General features: G+C 40.0%; 1 protein-coding gene across 4 annotated transcripts in view; it reads right to left on the reverse strand.

The window, feature by feature from the left end:
* Window positions 1–7,176: 7,176 nt before the first annotated feature.
* adisspb (adipose secreted signaling protein b) overlaps window positions 7,177–17,672 on the reverse strand; it is a 31,513-nt gene continuing 21,017 nt past the window's right edge. For 3 of the 4 annotated variants that reach the window (XM_083936771.1, XM_083936772.1, XM_083936773.1), the window contains exons 4-6: window positions 16,587–16,725; window positions 13,824–13,949; window positions 8,420–11,562 (exon numbers count right to left, since the gene is read on the reverse strand). In XM_083936771.1, the coding sequence (XP_083792897.1) occupies window positions 11,462–11,562; window positions 13,824–13,949; window positions 16,587–16,725 (366 nt within the window). In that variant the 3' untranslated portion in view covers window positions 8,420–11,461. Of the gene's footprint in view, window positions 7,211–8,419; window positions 11,563–13,823; window positions 13,950–16,586; window positions 16,726–17,672 lie in introns of those variants that run through there. The other variant, XM_083936774.1, reaches the window with a different exon arrangement.

The raw sequence follows: 17,672 nt of genomic DNA on the forward strand, positions 1-17,672 counted from the left end.
GTTTATAAACAGTGCACAGTGTGCTATAAACAATAATAAAATATACAACAACAAAAATATATATATATATATATTTATATAATCACTCTGCTCTGCTCTGAGGTGAAAACATTATATTTTAATGCACATTTTTCTTGAATTGACTGAATATACGTAGAATAAATGTGTGTTGTGTTCCACTTTCAAGCCAATTTCACTTTTTCAACACCAAATGCAATAACTGTTGGCAGGTTCAAGCTGCCAACACTTTCTCTATCATGTATCTTTTTATGTTTCAATGCATTATATTCAATAAATCTTTCAGTTTCTGGGGAAAAAAGGAAACTACAGCGTCAATTCAACACTCGTTCAGTCTGATTCAAGTGTGTGTGAGAGTTGGCTCCTCCAAAGAGTTAAAAGTGTTGATCCAGTGAGTTAAATCTAAGTAACTCTGTGAAGAGTTCATTTTAAATCTCCACTTCACAGAGTTTCTCCCAGAATCCAACGTATCTGTGACGTAACTTTCATTTCACTTCCTTTGTCCCAACCGAGTGTTTTCGTGTAAGTAAATGAAACGCAGCACGTCTATTTAAGAGGGATCCAACCATATGGATTTTTTAGGGCCGATGCGGATACTAGTTTTTTTTCCATCAATTCAATTCAATTCAAAAAACTTTATTTGTCCCCGGGGGGCAATTCAGGGCACACAGAGCAGCAAATAACGACAGTGCAACTATACAAAAACATTTTAACCTAACACAAGAATAAAGTGTGAGAGAAGAGTAAGTGTCAGGATGTGAGTGTGTTAGTACAGGTGGAACTATTCATCAGCCTCAGCCGATGACCGATACGGGCTGCCGATTTTCTTGAGGCGATATTTGGATTATTCTATATTATTCTACTTTTGCTCCCTCCATTTACATCATAAAAATGACACGATAATGACAAATGTTACGAGTCTCAATTTAAAAAAAGGAACATTTACTGAACTTTAAAAAGGCGTCTCCAGCCACACGGAGCTGCCTGAGGACGCCTGTCTGTAAATAAGGCCGGGAAAAAACTATTGGCGAACACCGATATACCTAAAAAACGCAAATATCGTCCGACCGATGTATCCGTCTATCACTACTATTTAATAAAACTTTCTGTGCCGTAGTATTTTATATGTGTCGATAATGTGTTGTTACATGAACTGTAATGTGAAATTATAATATATAATTATATAAAGTAAAGTTTGAGTTGAGATGATTAGTGTGTAATGTGACCATAGACTGTGATCGTGACAGAGTCCCATGTTAAAGCTTTAGCACGATCGTTGTATCTATGTTTTGATGGGTGCATTAAATGTTCCTTTTGCACAAAACTGTGGATGAATATACATGATTTTCTTAACGTACACTGTAAAAACAGGATCTGTAAACCAGTAAAACAACTGGCAGCAAAGTTTCCAGACAGATGTCGTGAAATTACAGGAAATAATCGTAATTAATTATTAGGCCTGTGAATGTTCTCATTCGTCCAGGTCATCGTTATCCTCAAAGCAATTGAATTATTGTTTGCTGCACTGTTTCTTAATTTAGCCTTCTTGTTTTAATGTACTCACTTGTAGCCTGCTTGTAGTTTAAATATACCTATTTTAATGTATTGGTTTTGGTTTCACTATGTAAAGTGTCTTTGAGTACCTTGAAAAGTGCTTTACAAATAAAAGTATTATTATTTTTATTATTATTATTAAATTACAGTATATTTAATGTAATTTTACTGATTTTGACTTTAAAATATGCTCAGTTTTTTACGGTTTTTACATGTTATTCTGTGATACGATTATTTACAGTAATTTCTCCGCTATCCCTCTGGAAACTTTGCTGCCGGTCGTTTTACTGTTTTTTTTACAGTGTACGTTTACACGTTTAGATAACAATAGTATTTTTAAAATGAAATCAACTATGAAACCTTTCTAGGTTTTTATATATAACACTCTCTACAGTGTTAATATAATTAAACCTCATTCAGATTCAGACTGATAGTACAGTGTAAAATTTGACACTACACACACCAGTGTTGGGTAAATTCAACACTGATGTTTGTTAAATTTCCACTATTGAGAGTGTTGTTCCAACTCTGTCACAGCGTTTAACACGTCCAAAAGTGTTGTTTTAACTGGATCCAGAGTGGAACCAATAGAGACGCTGTGTAAGTGTTGGGTTTAACTCCCAGGGAGTTGAATTAACACCTTCAAATATATGTGTAAAGGCCATCACGGTAATAGGATAGATAGTGAGGATTTGGGTCTCTATAAAAAGAAGTCACACAACCGTTTCTCTCACAGACACATTCAAGTGTTTCAGCTGCTCTTCTAAATGTAGTTTGATATATTTAGCAGCACAAAGAAGCACTTTAGGACTTTACTACATTATGTATGTTTGAATGGAGAAACCAGAGGGAGGTTATTTGCATTCGTGCTCAGAGTTAGTTTAACTTACATTAAATATATCTATACTAAAAATGATAATACACTGTGAAAATGCAGAAATACACATGCATCTATATGTAAACATATATTTATTTATACTAAGTCATGAAACAGACAATACACAAACACACTGAAGAGACTTCTGGTGTTTAACTTCTGTTTCATTCAGTTTAGTGTCGTAAAGTCTGACAGGACTGCTTCAGTCTGTTTCCCCTGCGTCCTACATGGCAGCTGGTGTATGTGTGTGTGTGTGTGTGTGTGTGTGTGTGTGTGTGTGTGTGTGTGTGTGTGTGTGCGCGTGTGTGTGTGTGTGTGTGTGTGTGTGTGTGTGTGTGTGTGTTTAAGAGCTGCACCGAGGCAAATTCAAAATCAACATCCATTCAAAATCAGCTGTGTTGACATAGCAGTACAGTATTGAATTGAATCGAACGGTTGCTCTGTGTGTCCCAGAGTCAGAGCTCTGAAACCTAAAATTCTGTGTGTTTTTATTTCCCTAAGTGACGTTTCAGAAGATGAAAACACTAGAAGTCAACCAACGCTCGTACGATTTTATCGACTAATCGATTAGTTGATTTTAAAATGGGCAGATTTGCAAAAGAACCACCTTAAATCTTGTGTTTGCAAGAGATAATTAAGTACGTTTCTTAGAAATGAGGAATCACGGGGGCGCCTGTAGCTCACTGGGAGAGTGTGTCCCATAGACAGGCGGCACCCCGGGTTTGAATCCGACCTGTGGCCCTTTCACTGCGTGTCCTCCCGCCCGTCCCCCTCAGCTGCTCTAAGAAAAAGGAAATAAAAGCCCCCTCAAAAAATAAATAAAGCATGTAAAAAAACATTTAAAAAAAGGTGAAATCTGAGTCAACTAAGAGCAAAACGGCCGGTGAGTCGTCTAATCGACTAAGACGGGACGGCCCGAGAGAAAACCCCAAATAATATCCTAGTGTTTTGTCAAAAATGTGTAGTATCATCTCAGCTTAACACTAAAATCCTGGCCCCTAGCAGCTCACTCTGGTCACACCCTGTTACACACCCTGTTGTGTCCATCCTGGTGAGGAAGGACACAACAGCAGCAACACACACACACACACACGTTATAATATTCAAATAACTCCACAAAGTAAAGAAAGAGAAGGAGAAGAGCTATTAGAGTCAACAGGTGTTCCTCTTATTTTGTCCACCCGCTCTACACACACACACACACACACACACACACACACGGACACACACACACACACACACACAGAGTCCTGTTTTATGAATTGTTGATGGCACCCTGCACTCTGCACTGTTAACACACATTCTGCGATGACACGATAAAAAGAGCATTACGTGCGGTTTGTGTTTGTTTTGCGTCGCAGATCAAACGTCTCATTCCTCTCCGTCTGTATGCAGACGATGTTCTGCTGTTGAGGCCGCAGCCCGGAGTTTGTTGTGATTGTGAGATAATTTCAGTTGCTGGAACGACTGAAACGCCGGCTGGAATTTCCTCTTTACAGGTGAAACATCTCTGAAAACACTGCAGGGGAGGAGGAAGGAGGGGAAAAAAGGGGGGATTTTGAGCGGGATTATATAATTATAGTTTTTGCCATGTGTGTTTTTTCTTATTTTTCTTATCCGAGGCCATAATTACTGCACACAGCCATGGGTCGTTACTCCTTTCAGCTGGCCTAATCTCACAGAGGATGAATAGAAACTGTCAATCAGACACTGCACTCAGCAGCGAGACAAGAGGGGACTGATTGCTGCTGCTGCACACACACACACACACACACACACACACACACACACACACACACACACACGCACACACACACTTTTTCTTCCTCCTTCTCCCCAGTGTTTTCACCCTCTCCGCCTTCACTGATGCACGACTAAAACCCTCGAAAAAAAGCAGATTTTTACGACGTTTAACTTTTCTCAAGACTGCTCATATTTAGATTTCATGTCTTTGGGTGAATTAGGAAACATTTTTGTGTCACTCTGCGGTGCGATTATAAGATTCTCAAAACATATTTTGACTGCTGGTTTCGCTGCAAAATGTGTCTTAAAGGATGTGTGCAGCACTGACTGACACCTCTTCTGGACAGATACAGAGAAGGACTTAATAAAGAACAAAAAAAAGGAGAAATACAAAAGAAAATAAGGAATTACACAGTTTTAAGTTAGACATTAACATTGCACCATGTTAATTCATATAATGTACACTTTAAATGACGCATTAATACAGATTAACAACAACGTTCTTTAAATAAAAACAGTTTGTACAGAGCAGCGTTGTTGCTTTTATTTGCCATGATGTTTTTAGCCTCTGATTTCTGTCTGTTGTGTGTTTTTTTTTTGTGATGTTTTCTGTCCCTGATTTAATTTGCATATGAAACTTTTTTATTTTGCAGCCCATCTTGACTCCCTGACAGACAGTATATTGTATCTTAATGGGATTTTTCTGGCTAAATAAAGGATGGATAGATAAATAAATAGATAAATAAATAGATCTACAGGTTAATTCTCCAGCAGCTGCAACATCTGAATGCTGTTTACATGTTAATGCATGAAATAATCCTGCCCAATGTGATACTCTGTTTTGCTGATCTACTTTTAAATCAGGGTTTTACTTGTTACAGAGTCTCTTAACATGTTTCTTACTTGATTAAAGGAACTTCCACCACCAACAGGCAGAGTCCTCTTTATTACTTTCCACTGCACATAACTAAGTTTCTCTGTATTTGAACTATTGCTGGCTCTTCCCTGAGTCCTTTACTACAGAATATTAATTCCATTATTGTGTTTTATCCCCCCATAATAATCTGAATGCACTTTCATCTCGGATCAGTGCAGCCAGGGCAAAACAAACTTTAATTTGAATCATATTTCTGCTGCTCACAATCCCAATTAGTCTTCAGATACTGATGCTTATCCAGAGTCTAAACCCCAGATCTGCTCTCTGCCCGTGTTTGCCCAGAGGCCAAAAGGAGGAAAAAAATGTATTTGCACCACGCACCGACCGCCTCATCTCCATCCCCCGCCCTCCACCCCCCAGTGTGCGGCTGGATTGCGGCCTCGTGGAGATGAATCTGATCAATCAGATCAATCAACAGAGATTACTGTAATCCCAGAGGTCAGGGGGAGGACACCGGGCCACTCAGAGTTCAACCATCCCGCACAAGCTCCAGACAAATCTGGACAGGAATGGCAAACATTTGGCCGCGTGGAAGTGTGATTTTATGGGGAGAATTATTTCAGATGATTAATAGAAACCTGCTGCAGCTCTAAGTTTAGACTCAAAATCACCAGAAAATGCTTTTTTTTTTTATCACAAGCAACAAAAAAAACACGTTAAATGATTTCCAAAGTATCTATAAGAGGCAGAAATATTGCAAATGCTGTTGTAGATTATGTTTTTATGTTGGACAGCGTTGGATCCGGTGTGAAAGCCGTGTATCTGCTGCAGGACGAGGACACACCAAGATGCTTTTTTTGTTTTGGGGGGGTCCCGGAGGAAAAATAAGTCCTGATGCAGGTGCGATGCAGGGAATGTGAAATACGCACGAGTGTGACGGACGCGCAGCTTTACGCGCCGGTTATCACCCGCATGAACGGACACAGTGGCATCCTCTCCATCATGAAATCTCCATTACTGAAGTCAGTTTTGGTCTCTTTAAGAAAAGACACTTTTATGTGTGTTGTGTGTGATTTCTCCGGTGTTTGCTCCCCTTCTTTCTCTCCCAGAAGTTCGTAAGCTTCACCAAACTTTTGTGCTGCTACTCAAACTTCTCTGCCGTGTAGTGAGTTTTAAATAATGCTGCACAATTCAATTATTCTGCTGCTTTTGTAAGAAAACTACACAGTTGATACAAATAAGGAAACACAAGAAAACTGCACCTGAATCTATAATTTCGCTCAAACGAAAGGCGTAAAAACAGAACCACCGTGCAGAGGATTTGAACGAAATTTAGACCGTTTTATAAATATATAAATTAATAATAGAAAGCTAATAAAGTGCTACTAAAACCTCACTATTGTTTTGTTTCATAGTTTATAATAAGATATGAAGAGTTTGAATTTATATTTACTGAGCGTCAGTGGAGTCGTTTCTATTCAACAAGCTGCAAAGAACCACGGTGTCGATACACAAAACTGATACAAATCAATTTATTTTACACCTTTAAAATGGAAAATCATACTTTCATACATATAAAAATAATACAATAAAACAAAGTGGTGTAAAGATGCGTAATTGGGACGAACAAGTAACATTTTTAGTGATAGTTTTCTGTATTTAAAATAGTTTTAGGGTGAAGAATTATAAAGCAAAGTGTCCATATTAACATTTCTCTCTCTTGCTCACAGTTAAAGATGTTTATTACAAATACGCAACATGTGAATTATTTATAAGAGCTCATAGTTAATCCATGTTTACTCTACATTCTTTATGTGGATACTATAACACTGCACACCACCACCTATAATAATACTAATACTAATAATAATAATAATTTAAATAGAGTTTTACAGCCTATTTTAAATGTTTTCTTCCTTTTTCTAAATAACCATCCTTGTTGTGCTGTTGAAATAAAATCACACGAGAAAAGAAAGAGAGAAAAAACACAAAAAAAGGAGTAAATGAAAGATATTTCTTCCTCTTTTGCTGCACATCGGATCCCTCCGCAGCTCCGGGGCTGTCGTGTCCCACAGCGGAGCAGCGAGGGGCTCTGTGCTGCTGCTGGACTCGAACTTCTGTCCTCTTTGTCCTGTTTATTCCTTTAAACAACAAATAATCAATGTTTTTAGATGTTAAATGTTTTTATAACATTTGAAAAAATAAGAAGGTGTTGAGTTTAGTGTTCTTGCTGCATTTAGTGGCGTTTAATCTGCATTTTTAATTGTAAAGGTTATTTAAAATTGTAATACAATGGATGGAAATGAGCCACAAAGTCCTCACTGTATTTGTGCAGTAATGTCATTAATGTCATGTTTCTCAGTGACACTTTATTGCCTTTTTTGTCCTTAAATATTCATATTTTTCTTCATAATGTGAAGTTAAAGGGGGTGAAGACATAACTTATGTTCTTCTTTAATATGTACACACACAACAGTGGTTATGTTCAAAAGTTATGTGGTGTTTCAGTGATGTTTGTTCTCTGTTATTTATTATAGAGTTGGTTTAGAGGCTGTTTTAAGTCCACAGTTTGCGCCAGTTTAACCAAAAAACTCACAGATTTCACTCATTAAAATATTATTGAACACCTTCTGAATCCAATAAAGATCATTTTGTAAATTCTACATTTGCATTCAAGAGTTACATTTAAGTGCATTTAAATAAATAAATAAAAAAACAGTTTTCTGTGCAAATCACTCGCTGAAAGTATGAAGCAACAAATAAATTCCACACTGACGGAAAAATGAGAATCTGAGAATCAGAAAAACTTTAATAATCCAGTTGGAAATTGTTTAAAGTTGACCTGTAGCTGCACCGACATTAAATTAGAGTCAACAAATAATTGTAATTCTTTAAAAATATAATTTAAAGTGCACTTTCTGACTCATTTATATAAAAAAAAAAAGAAACACAAGTAAAAGTTAGTGATTCTGAACCTCAGTCCAGTCCAGTGACTGAGCAGTAAAGTGCTGCAGAGTCTTAAAACTGCTTGTTAAATTAAATTAAATTAAATTAAAAACAGCTTTATTCTCACACCTCTGGGGCTGATTTCCATCTCTTGGGGAAGTTTACACACTCCGGGTGTTTCCAATACGTTTAAATGATCCGTCTGAACAGGCTTTATGCTCCATTCTGATGCATGCGGTTGATATTTTAATACACCCGCATACTAAGAAGACGTTCATCTGAAAAGTTGATGGTATTTTATTATTATTTTAATCTGCACAGAGAAAACATTTGGAGGTGCAACCGTGTGGCGGTGTAGACTGCCACCGTGTGTTCCTGCAATGAACTGACGCGAGACACAAAACTCCAACACAACACGCATTTTTTATTCATTTCGACATTAAAAAATACAAATCACACACGCAGAAGACACGTCAACGAGTAAACTGCAACAGTCTTCAAACAGTTACATATTGAGCGTTTCCGTTTTTACACTAAGTAGAAGAAACAGAGCAGACTTTGACCTATTACAAGCAAACATCAAATAAATCTATTTATCTTTGCACTGTGCCGACAGCTCATCACACACAATCGTTTTCCTTTAAGGCCGATGTATTCGAGAGGGTTGAACATAAACAAAATGTTGGTTCACACAAGAAGGGGGGTGCAGCCAGAGCATGGCACAAATGTAAATGAAGCGGAGCTGACAGTTAATTCATGGAGTCGACCGTCTCTGATCTGCTGATGAGAGTCAGACGCACCTCAGTGAGAGGAAAGCTGGTGAAGAAATGGGATTTAAAGTGTGATTCAAGCGCAAAATCATCCCATGGTCTTTTTCGGCACTTACATACATCAAATAAGCCATCGAGACAGTTTTTTTAACAACTATTAACAAAGAAATCCTGAAGAGTCGCTAACAGCCAGACGTGGCTAACACTGATTAGCTCGGGGCAGCACAGTGAAGGCATTAAAACGTCTTTTTTAACCACTAATGCTGCTGAAAATAACAGCAAACCTCTGCAGCAGCATGAGAAGAGTCCCTACACATGAAAACAAAGCACCAATGGGCTCCTTCCTTTGGGATTGACTTTGGTAATCCACTTGAATGGACTTTACTATGAGAGGAGCTGGTACAGGGGCCAGAAGGTAAGTCTTTAAAACACTCTTTTAATGAACTCTGGGTTCACTAACTACGTTGTTGGTGCTTTGTTTTATGTGTAAGGACTCTTCTCATGCTGCTGCAGAGGTTTGGTGTTATTTTGAGCAGTATTAGTGGTTAAAAATGACGTTTTAATGCCTTCACCGTACTGCCTTGAGCTAATTACTGTTAGCCACGTGCGGCTGTTAGCCACGTGCGGCTGTTAGCGACGCTCCAGGATTTCTTTGTTAATGGTTCATACATGAAAATAACTGTCTCGATGGCTTATTTGATGTATATAAGTGCTGAAAAAGACCATGGGATGATTTTGCGCCAGAATTACACTTTAACACTGGAAAGACAGCAAACGTGAAGTCGGTGCATGGGCTTGTGTTTGTCAGGAGGGTCCAATAATGACGGGACGTGCAGGAGACGGTAAAACAACACCAGGTTTTTTGGTTGAAATGAGAAACAGGCCGGTACGACGAAAGGCACTTTGAGTCGCATGTGAAGGCTTCGTGAAATAATTCAGACCAAACAAATGAATCCCACCTGAACTCAGCTGCAGGTTTTCTTAAAGGAAAAATCCACTTTAAACTCTTTAATGCAGAGAGTACTTTTATTGTTGAGTCGGCATCTTAATAGTTTGGTTTGTCCGACGTCAGAATAAAGGAAAATGTCCAAAGTGACGTCTTCAAATGTCTCGAGATGTTAAAAGCTGGAACCAGATCGTGTTGATTATCGGAATAGCTACATTTCACGTTACTTACACGTCAATAATCAACTATTTGTTTCTATTTCAAGTCCTTAAAAACAGCGACGACTGCGACGAATGATTATTTTCATTATGGATTAATCTGCCGATCGTTTTCTCAATTAACTGATTAGTTGTTTGGTTTATAAAATGTCAGAAAATAGAGAAAAAGCCCAAGAAGACGTCCTCAAATGTCTTGTTTTGTCCACAACTCAAATATATTCAGTTGTTGTCACAGAGGAGCAAAGAAACCAGACACTATTAACATTAGAGAAGCTGAAATCGGAGAATTTGGATGTTTTTTCTGACTAAAAATGATCGAAAACGATTAATCAACCATCATATTAGTTGGCGATTAATTCAATTGACAACTAATGGATGAATCGTTGCAGCTTTACTTTATTTGTGATTAAATCTTGTTGTTTGGTTCCATATTTCTCTAATTCTGTGGAACAACACATCAACATCTTCGCAGCGCAACAACAAAGAAGTTTGGTCGCAGAAAAGTGTTTCAGAGGTCTGAGACAAGACTCTAAATCAGTGACATTTACGGCCGGATAGGGTGTTGGGTGTCTACGTTCCGCGTAGAGGTCCGGTCTAAGAAATGTTGGAAATGGACGGTTGAATCTGTGTTTTTGTTTGTTTATTAACCGACCTTGGGCCTCCTGTCAGAGAGGTAAAGCAAGTTGCTCTAAACCCCAGATTGTGGCGTCGGTTCCTCATAATTAAGGGAAAATACTTTTTTGTGGATGAACCGTTTTACACAAACATTAAACAGTCATAGAGGGAGATCCATCCCAGAAAAAAGACCATGTTTTGAGGCGCTATTTCTTCTGTTCTTCTCTCTTTCCATTATTGCTGCTGCAAAAGTGTGCCTCTAACACTCGCTGAAGTAAGTTCACACGTGTTCTTTGGGATTTCTTGGGGAAATGCAGACAAACACGAAAATATAGATCAGTTTAAAAGAGTGTCACAGTTGGATTTTTCCTTTAAAGGGGAGAAATGTGACCCCACTGCAGCTGTTGGTCTAAAAAAAAAAGCCTTCAGACTGGAGGAGCTTTACATGCAGCGGTCTGCAACAGCCCTCTCGTGGTTACACAGAGACATTACAGGCTCGGCTCAGTTCAACTCTTTCCCCCTGGATTGCGCAGATATATATTCCCTCCTATAAGCCAGTTTTCAGCTACTTAATTAATAGAGAAGCCCTTGTTTACTCCCTCATCTATAAATCCATTTGGGATCCAGTTTGCACATGAGGAGCAGAGTGAACAGGAGCCGAGCGTTGACTGACAGAGCGCTGCCGCCCTCCAGAGGTGCAGTGAGGCCGACACAGACAGTCGCAGCAGGGGAATGTTTATGTGTGTTAATGAAGCCAACAGTGAACGCTGTATGTACATAACGTGGCACTAAATCATGTGTGTGTGTGCACTTGTTTTCCTATTTGGTGTGTGTTTAACTCGGCGGACGGCAGGGTAAGTGCGTGTGTCTGTGTGAGTACTTCGGGAGCTTCATCCTTTAGTCGAATCCCTGCCAGTCGCTCTGTTCGGAGTCGTACTCCAGCTCCACCCCGATGCAGCGGACCCCCTCCAGCAGCATGGGTGTGCCGTGGTGACGATCTGCACGAGAGAGAAACATCAACAAGGTGAATCCGACCCTTTGGAACCTGCAGTGTATGTGTAGTGGTACGTGCACACCGTTAAAGATTGTGTGCACGCGTACTATGTCAGAAATGCATTGGTGGTTCAGTGGTAGAATTCTCGCCTGCCACGCGGGAGGCCCGGGTTCGATTCCCGGCCAATGCAACATCCTTTTCGTTTTTCCGTGTCCAATATGTAAAACACTGCGCTGGGTGACTATGCACACATATATACATTGAAGGTAAAATGCATAATTATTACAGCTGCAGCTGCAACAAAATGTTTATTTTCAGTATCAATTCAATAATCTAAAATAGATCAAACTCCCAGAACCAAAGTTGTTGTCTTTGAATTGCTCATTTTGTCCAAGCCCCCACCACAGCGACATACGTGCCCTTTTTTGGTGAGAGGAAATGACACGGAGTCAAATCTGACAAGATGGTGACTCCAGTAGGCGAGGACGATAGGCTCAAGTTAAGTGAACGGACCCCGATATAGACGCTACGTTCATGTTTTATACAGTCTATGGTTTTGTTCGAAAGAACCATCCAAAACCAAAGATATTTCATTTGCAATGATAGAAAAGCAGCAAATCCTCACATTTGAGAAGCTGGAGCTGCCAAATATTTGTGTCTTTTTGATGAAAAGACATTTACATTTCTTTATTTCTTTACCGCACCTTGAACAACACAAAAGTGAGAGCGCTGAACGTACCAGCAGCGGTTCATTGGTATATCACCCTCATTTAGCCACTAATCTATAGTCAGTGGTGCAGCTGAGAGTAACAACAGAGGCAGAGCTTAAGCCGATCTGGTCGTCGTCCAGGCCTCAATTACACACAGACATCTGGACAGATGTGTTAACGCTTTGTGGGTTAAAAATAAACCATCACACACAATCAGGATTCATCCTCAAGCACACATGTGCATGTATACGAACACACACACACACATGAGCTCTGCTATATTTACTGCTATAACACGCCCTCTTTACCTAATTCTCCATCTGCTGACACAAATGTCGACGTCTAATTCGGGCTTAATGACGCTGATTTAAGAGGAGAAAATGCAAATTCATTACAGACTTTACAGCTTTACAATAGCAGAGACCAGAGCAATGATGTTACAGTGTAGGAGAGAAGTTTTGACACCGTCTTACACCTGAAAAACATTGCATTTTATAAATTACCAAGGATTTGTTACTCCCCTGGTTGCACTGAAAAGATCCTCTGTACAGTATATGTTATAGGGATTTAAAACAAACATGTATCATGTATTTTAACTTTTAAAATGCATGTAAATTACATTTTGCTACTATTTTGTTGCTTGTTGGTGATTAACTTGAGCTTTAGTGCCAGAGGGCTGTTACAGTGGCTCTGCCGCAGAAACACCAGCAGGGGGCAGCAGCACACAAACTAAAACAGTTCAACTTTCACTTTATCAGTCAGTTTAAAACTAAAAGAGGAAGAAATAAGAAACTACCAGATGTGAGAAGGCAGCAGTCGTAAAACTAACAGGTTTCAAAACGCTGATTGAAAGAAACTTCATTATGCCACCAGGGGGAAATGTGGCTGCAGCCGAGTAAACAAACACACATAATCACGTAATGCCACAATGTAGACAGATGTATTGTATTGTATTGTATATTATAATACCCTTACTGGCACGGATGAGAAAAATGTATTTCTAAAATAATATTAAATTGGTGCTGAATGATTGGTAGAGATTTTAATAGACGATTAATTGTTAGGTCATTTTAGGAATGTTTAATTTCATCGTAATGTGTGTCCTTTTAAATGTTATCAATGTTTATTTATAATGTATTTTCAAGTTTAATTTCTTTTCTTTTTTATATATGGCCATATGTTCAATTCAGGGCAAGGTTCAGTCAAATAGGAACAATGTGTTAAATGTATAAAACCAATAAAAATATGAAAAACTAGACACTGAGAACTGACAAAACTAGCAGTTTAAAGAAATCGCTTTGGGCTTTAAGAAATTGAAGTAAATTGTGAATTTGTTTTCATATTTTTTTGCATTTTATAGATCAAACGATTTGCTTAGAGTGTGAAAATAATTAAATAATTAGTGCAGCCTTGCCTTGCCGTGTTTAAATTGCAAAAGTGGATAGAAACCCATATTTAAGTTCCTCGTCTGTCTGAAGGTATGACAAAAAAAAGAAAGATGCGCAAGCTGCAGTGTGTTGCAGCCATTACTATCGTATCAGTAAAGCAGCCTCACCCATGACTCTGGCGTGAACTTTGACTTTAACGCAGACGTCCTCGTTGGTCTCGCTCAGCAGCAGCACCTCCTCACACAGAACTCCCTCCTGCTGGGCCATGTACTCACACGTCACCTTCAGACCTCCTGAGGAAGAGAGAGGAACGCAAACAAGTGGGATTAGGGGTTGTACTTTGTCTCTCTGCGTGAAGCGATGTTTTGAATATCGTGTAACAGAAGCGCGTCATATAAAAGCTGTGACAGTCAGCTGAGAGTAAAGGTCAGCAACCCGCTTCAGTTACAGGCGTTTAGTGGATACGACTCCCAGAAACCTTAGAGGGTCACCTTTGGCCCAAATTAGCAGGTTTAGGAGGTGGCGAGGGAGAATCCAGTGAAGACTCGCACACGTCCAGGTTCATGGTTTTAGGTACCAGCTGTTTAGGTACAAGAATCAAATTTCTGTTTTTCTGACTCCACACAGACTGATTGCTGAGCGATCACTTGTCTCGACTGTTAAGTTTGTGTAATCCTCGGCCATCTGGTCCTCCACGCAGCCTGAAACAAAGCCGCGGAGAATCACTCACAAAGTATTTCACATCAGGTCGAAACTTGTCTGTGCATTTGTTTATAACACTGGGAATGAATGTTGCCTTGTACGTATGGCTCATCAGGGTTAAATAACCCAGGATAGGGCACTATCTATGTGACTGGCAAAAGCTTGATATTAAGAAACAAATATAAAGAAGATTTCATAATGGATGACATTTACAAGCTTTGTTTGCAGCTCATAGGAACTGACTGATTGTCACAAGAGCAGTTTGATGGACAATCAGAACTTCAACTGATCAAAATGCAACAAACCAGAATAATAACATTGTGGCGCAATTTACGTTTTTGGCTTGAGCCAGTGGCGGTTCTACTCCCGCCAACAGACAGATAATCTGGCTGTTAAGTCTGACGCAACACCCTTTCAAAATACGATACCGCTCCGTTGACACAAAACAGACACAACGGCCGAACATGTGAACAATTACGATCACCTCTAAGGTCAGTTAAGATGCCTTTTTTGTTGTTTTTTAAAACTCAGATCTGGTCAAACAACGGGGAACACGGCACTGCTGCGTGGTAGAAATACGAGGCTTGGACCTGGAAATCATATTTTGAAAGGGCGTTACGTCACGACTGAACAGCCGGATAGAAAACCGCTCTGCGCGGACAAGATGATTTTTTGTGCGAATTGGACATTTCTATTACATACGTCCTAAGGTAAAACTATTTTACCTAACGTCCCCACATTAAACTAGTCCTGTCCAAATAGAAGAAGAGAAGAAGAATTACTTTATTTATCCCGCAATTTTTTCACCCTTATTATTAGTCATGTTACACACACAGGCCCGAAATACACACACATGCACAGACAGGGCCTATACATGCAATTAAGGAGAGATGTTAGAGCGAGGGGGCTGCCAGTGACCATCGCCCCGAGCAGTTGGGGGTTCGGTGCCTTGCTCAACAGCACATCGGCAGTGCCCAGGAGATGAACTGGCACCTCTCTAGCCACCAGTCCACGCGCCATACATGGTCCACGGACTTGAACCAGCAGCCCTACGGTTCCCAGCCAAGTGACCTATGGACTGAGCTACTGCCGCCCCGAAATAGGGCTTGAGTTTGCTGCTCTGTCTGATTACAACCAGTTGCAAAACCACCTGAATCATCAGGAGCTGGTCTCATTGGATGGGTTTAAAGTGACGCTAAAAGACTTGAGAGTGTCACTGTCACTTCTGGCTGTAGATGCTTTAAATGCTAAAGTATGTTTTCGTATCTGAGAAGATGCTATTTCTTACTTGTTTCCATTGAATTTGGATGTTTGTGTGTTCTGAAACTGTGTCACTTCTGCTGCTGCTGCAGAAGTCATGGACAGGACACTCTAAAAAAAGAGATTTTAATCGATTTTCCCTGGTTAAATAAAGGCTGAAATAAATAAAAAATGAAAAGAAAATATCGTTGGGATTTGATAGCAGACTTTTAAAAACTAAAGCATATTAAAAAGTAAGCATGCAAGTATGGCATTGACAAATGACCTCATCCAACCAGTGTAGACATATTATGGTAACAGGTGTGGTAACTGGGGTTTACAAGGCTTTTTTGCAACGCAGATCGTTTTTTGTTTGTTTTATAACTACAGGCGTGCTGGTCTAGAGCCTAATACACACTGGGAATGGAAAACTTTTACAGTTTCGGTTTGATTCAATCACTAAGGGCGCACTCACACTGTCCCTATGTGCGCACGCTCATGCTCGTACATGTGCAAACACGCTCTACAAAAGCCCAACTCTCCCAAACGGTCCGTGGACGGCAAGCGGGCTGCAGGTAGACGCAGTGCGGTTGCACTTACACTGGTCAAATGAACTAAGCTTTACCCGTAAAACCTGTTTGGGCATGGTACGGATGGACAGTGTGAGTGTGACCTGGAATACCCTTTAAACTCTGTACTCTTACAGTCAAACCTTCCCGTTGGTGCTGGTACACAGATTTTGCCATATCTCCCATGGTTAAAACATCACCAATGCTTTATGTTTACATCATTACCGTAACCCTGCCATCATTTTCAGGAAACACTATGACCCCAATGCACCTGCCTTCATTCGCAGTTTTATTCACAACCAGTTAAACGAGCTGAAAGACCACAATCCTCCCCGTCGATCCGCCTCTAGCTGCAACTGTGCAGGCACTGTTCAGCGTTTGTCTTTGTGTTTAGTATTCCTCATCCTCTCATGATCTTACCCTCCGGAGCCGGTGTGATATCAGTGATCCGGAGGTGTGGACTGGGTACCGGGGCTGGACACACATCCTTCCCCAGAGCTGGGACCTCCGGCAAGGTGAACACTAATTCATACCTGTGCTGCGCCTTTAGGAAGCCAACCTACAGAGAGGGAGAGAGAGAAAGGGATATTTAGAGGGTTGAAAGGGAAAAGAGTCAAAGTAAAGATTTAGTGATTAGGAGGAAAAACAATGGCTGTCCCTCTCTAACCCAAACCTTGGACTAATCCGACTGTAACTTAAGGGAGAGAGGGATTTAAAGAGAGGGAAACAAGCTTTGGCTTGGCCTCACACGGCATAATGTAAGTCCATTACAGGACAATAAATGAGGGATTAATTTCTATGAGAAAAATGGATAAGTAATTCTCATAAGCACTACACTGTGGGGCTGAGTTTTCCTTGAGGGAGTCCTCTAATTGAAATCATTAGTTTTTGCTCCTGTGATCTTAATCCCAGTCACCTCTGCCAAATTGGCAATTTTAAAATGGAAATAAAGCTGAATTACCTGCTGGATTTCACTCAACTCCCAAATACTTATCCCATGTGGTGAGATTTGTCAATAATTCGAGAGCTTAAATGTGTTCATTGTTACTTCTTCTGCAGCAGTTTGGAGCAGAGACTCTCATGCTGTGCCCCAAATCGTGCACTGCAGTGAGTCTACTGACATCCAAACAGCAAACACAACGGATCAGGTGAACCATGAAATATGATAATTTTTCCCCGATTATTCGGACACCACATGAGTGCACAACACATGACCTAACCCGCCCCAAAACTGAATGGGGTTTCCCTTGTTCTGTGCTTCACCCTTCCACCAACTTTCATGAAAATCGGACTTGTAGTTTTTCCATAATCCTGCTGACAAACAAACAAACCCACAAACAGACGGAGCTGAAAACATAAGCGCGTCAGTGGAGGAAATAAAAATGAATAAGAGAGAAATTAAAACCAGGTTCCAAATTGTTGCGTACATAACTGAAGCGACCAAAGTCAACAGCTTTATCTCCTGTTAGGCCTGTGAATGTTCTCATTCGTCCAGGTCATCGTTAT

The sequence above is a fragment of the Echiichthys vipera genome (genome assembly GCF_963691815.1).
Source record: "Echiichthys vipera genome assembly, chromosome: 22".
In the NCBI taxonomy this organism is placed as follows: Eukaryota; Metazoa; Chordata; class Actinopteri; order Perciformes; family Trachinidae; genus Echiichthys; species Echiichthys vipera.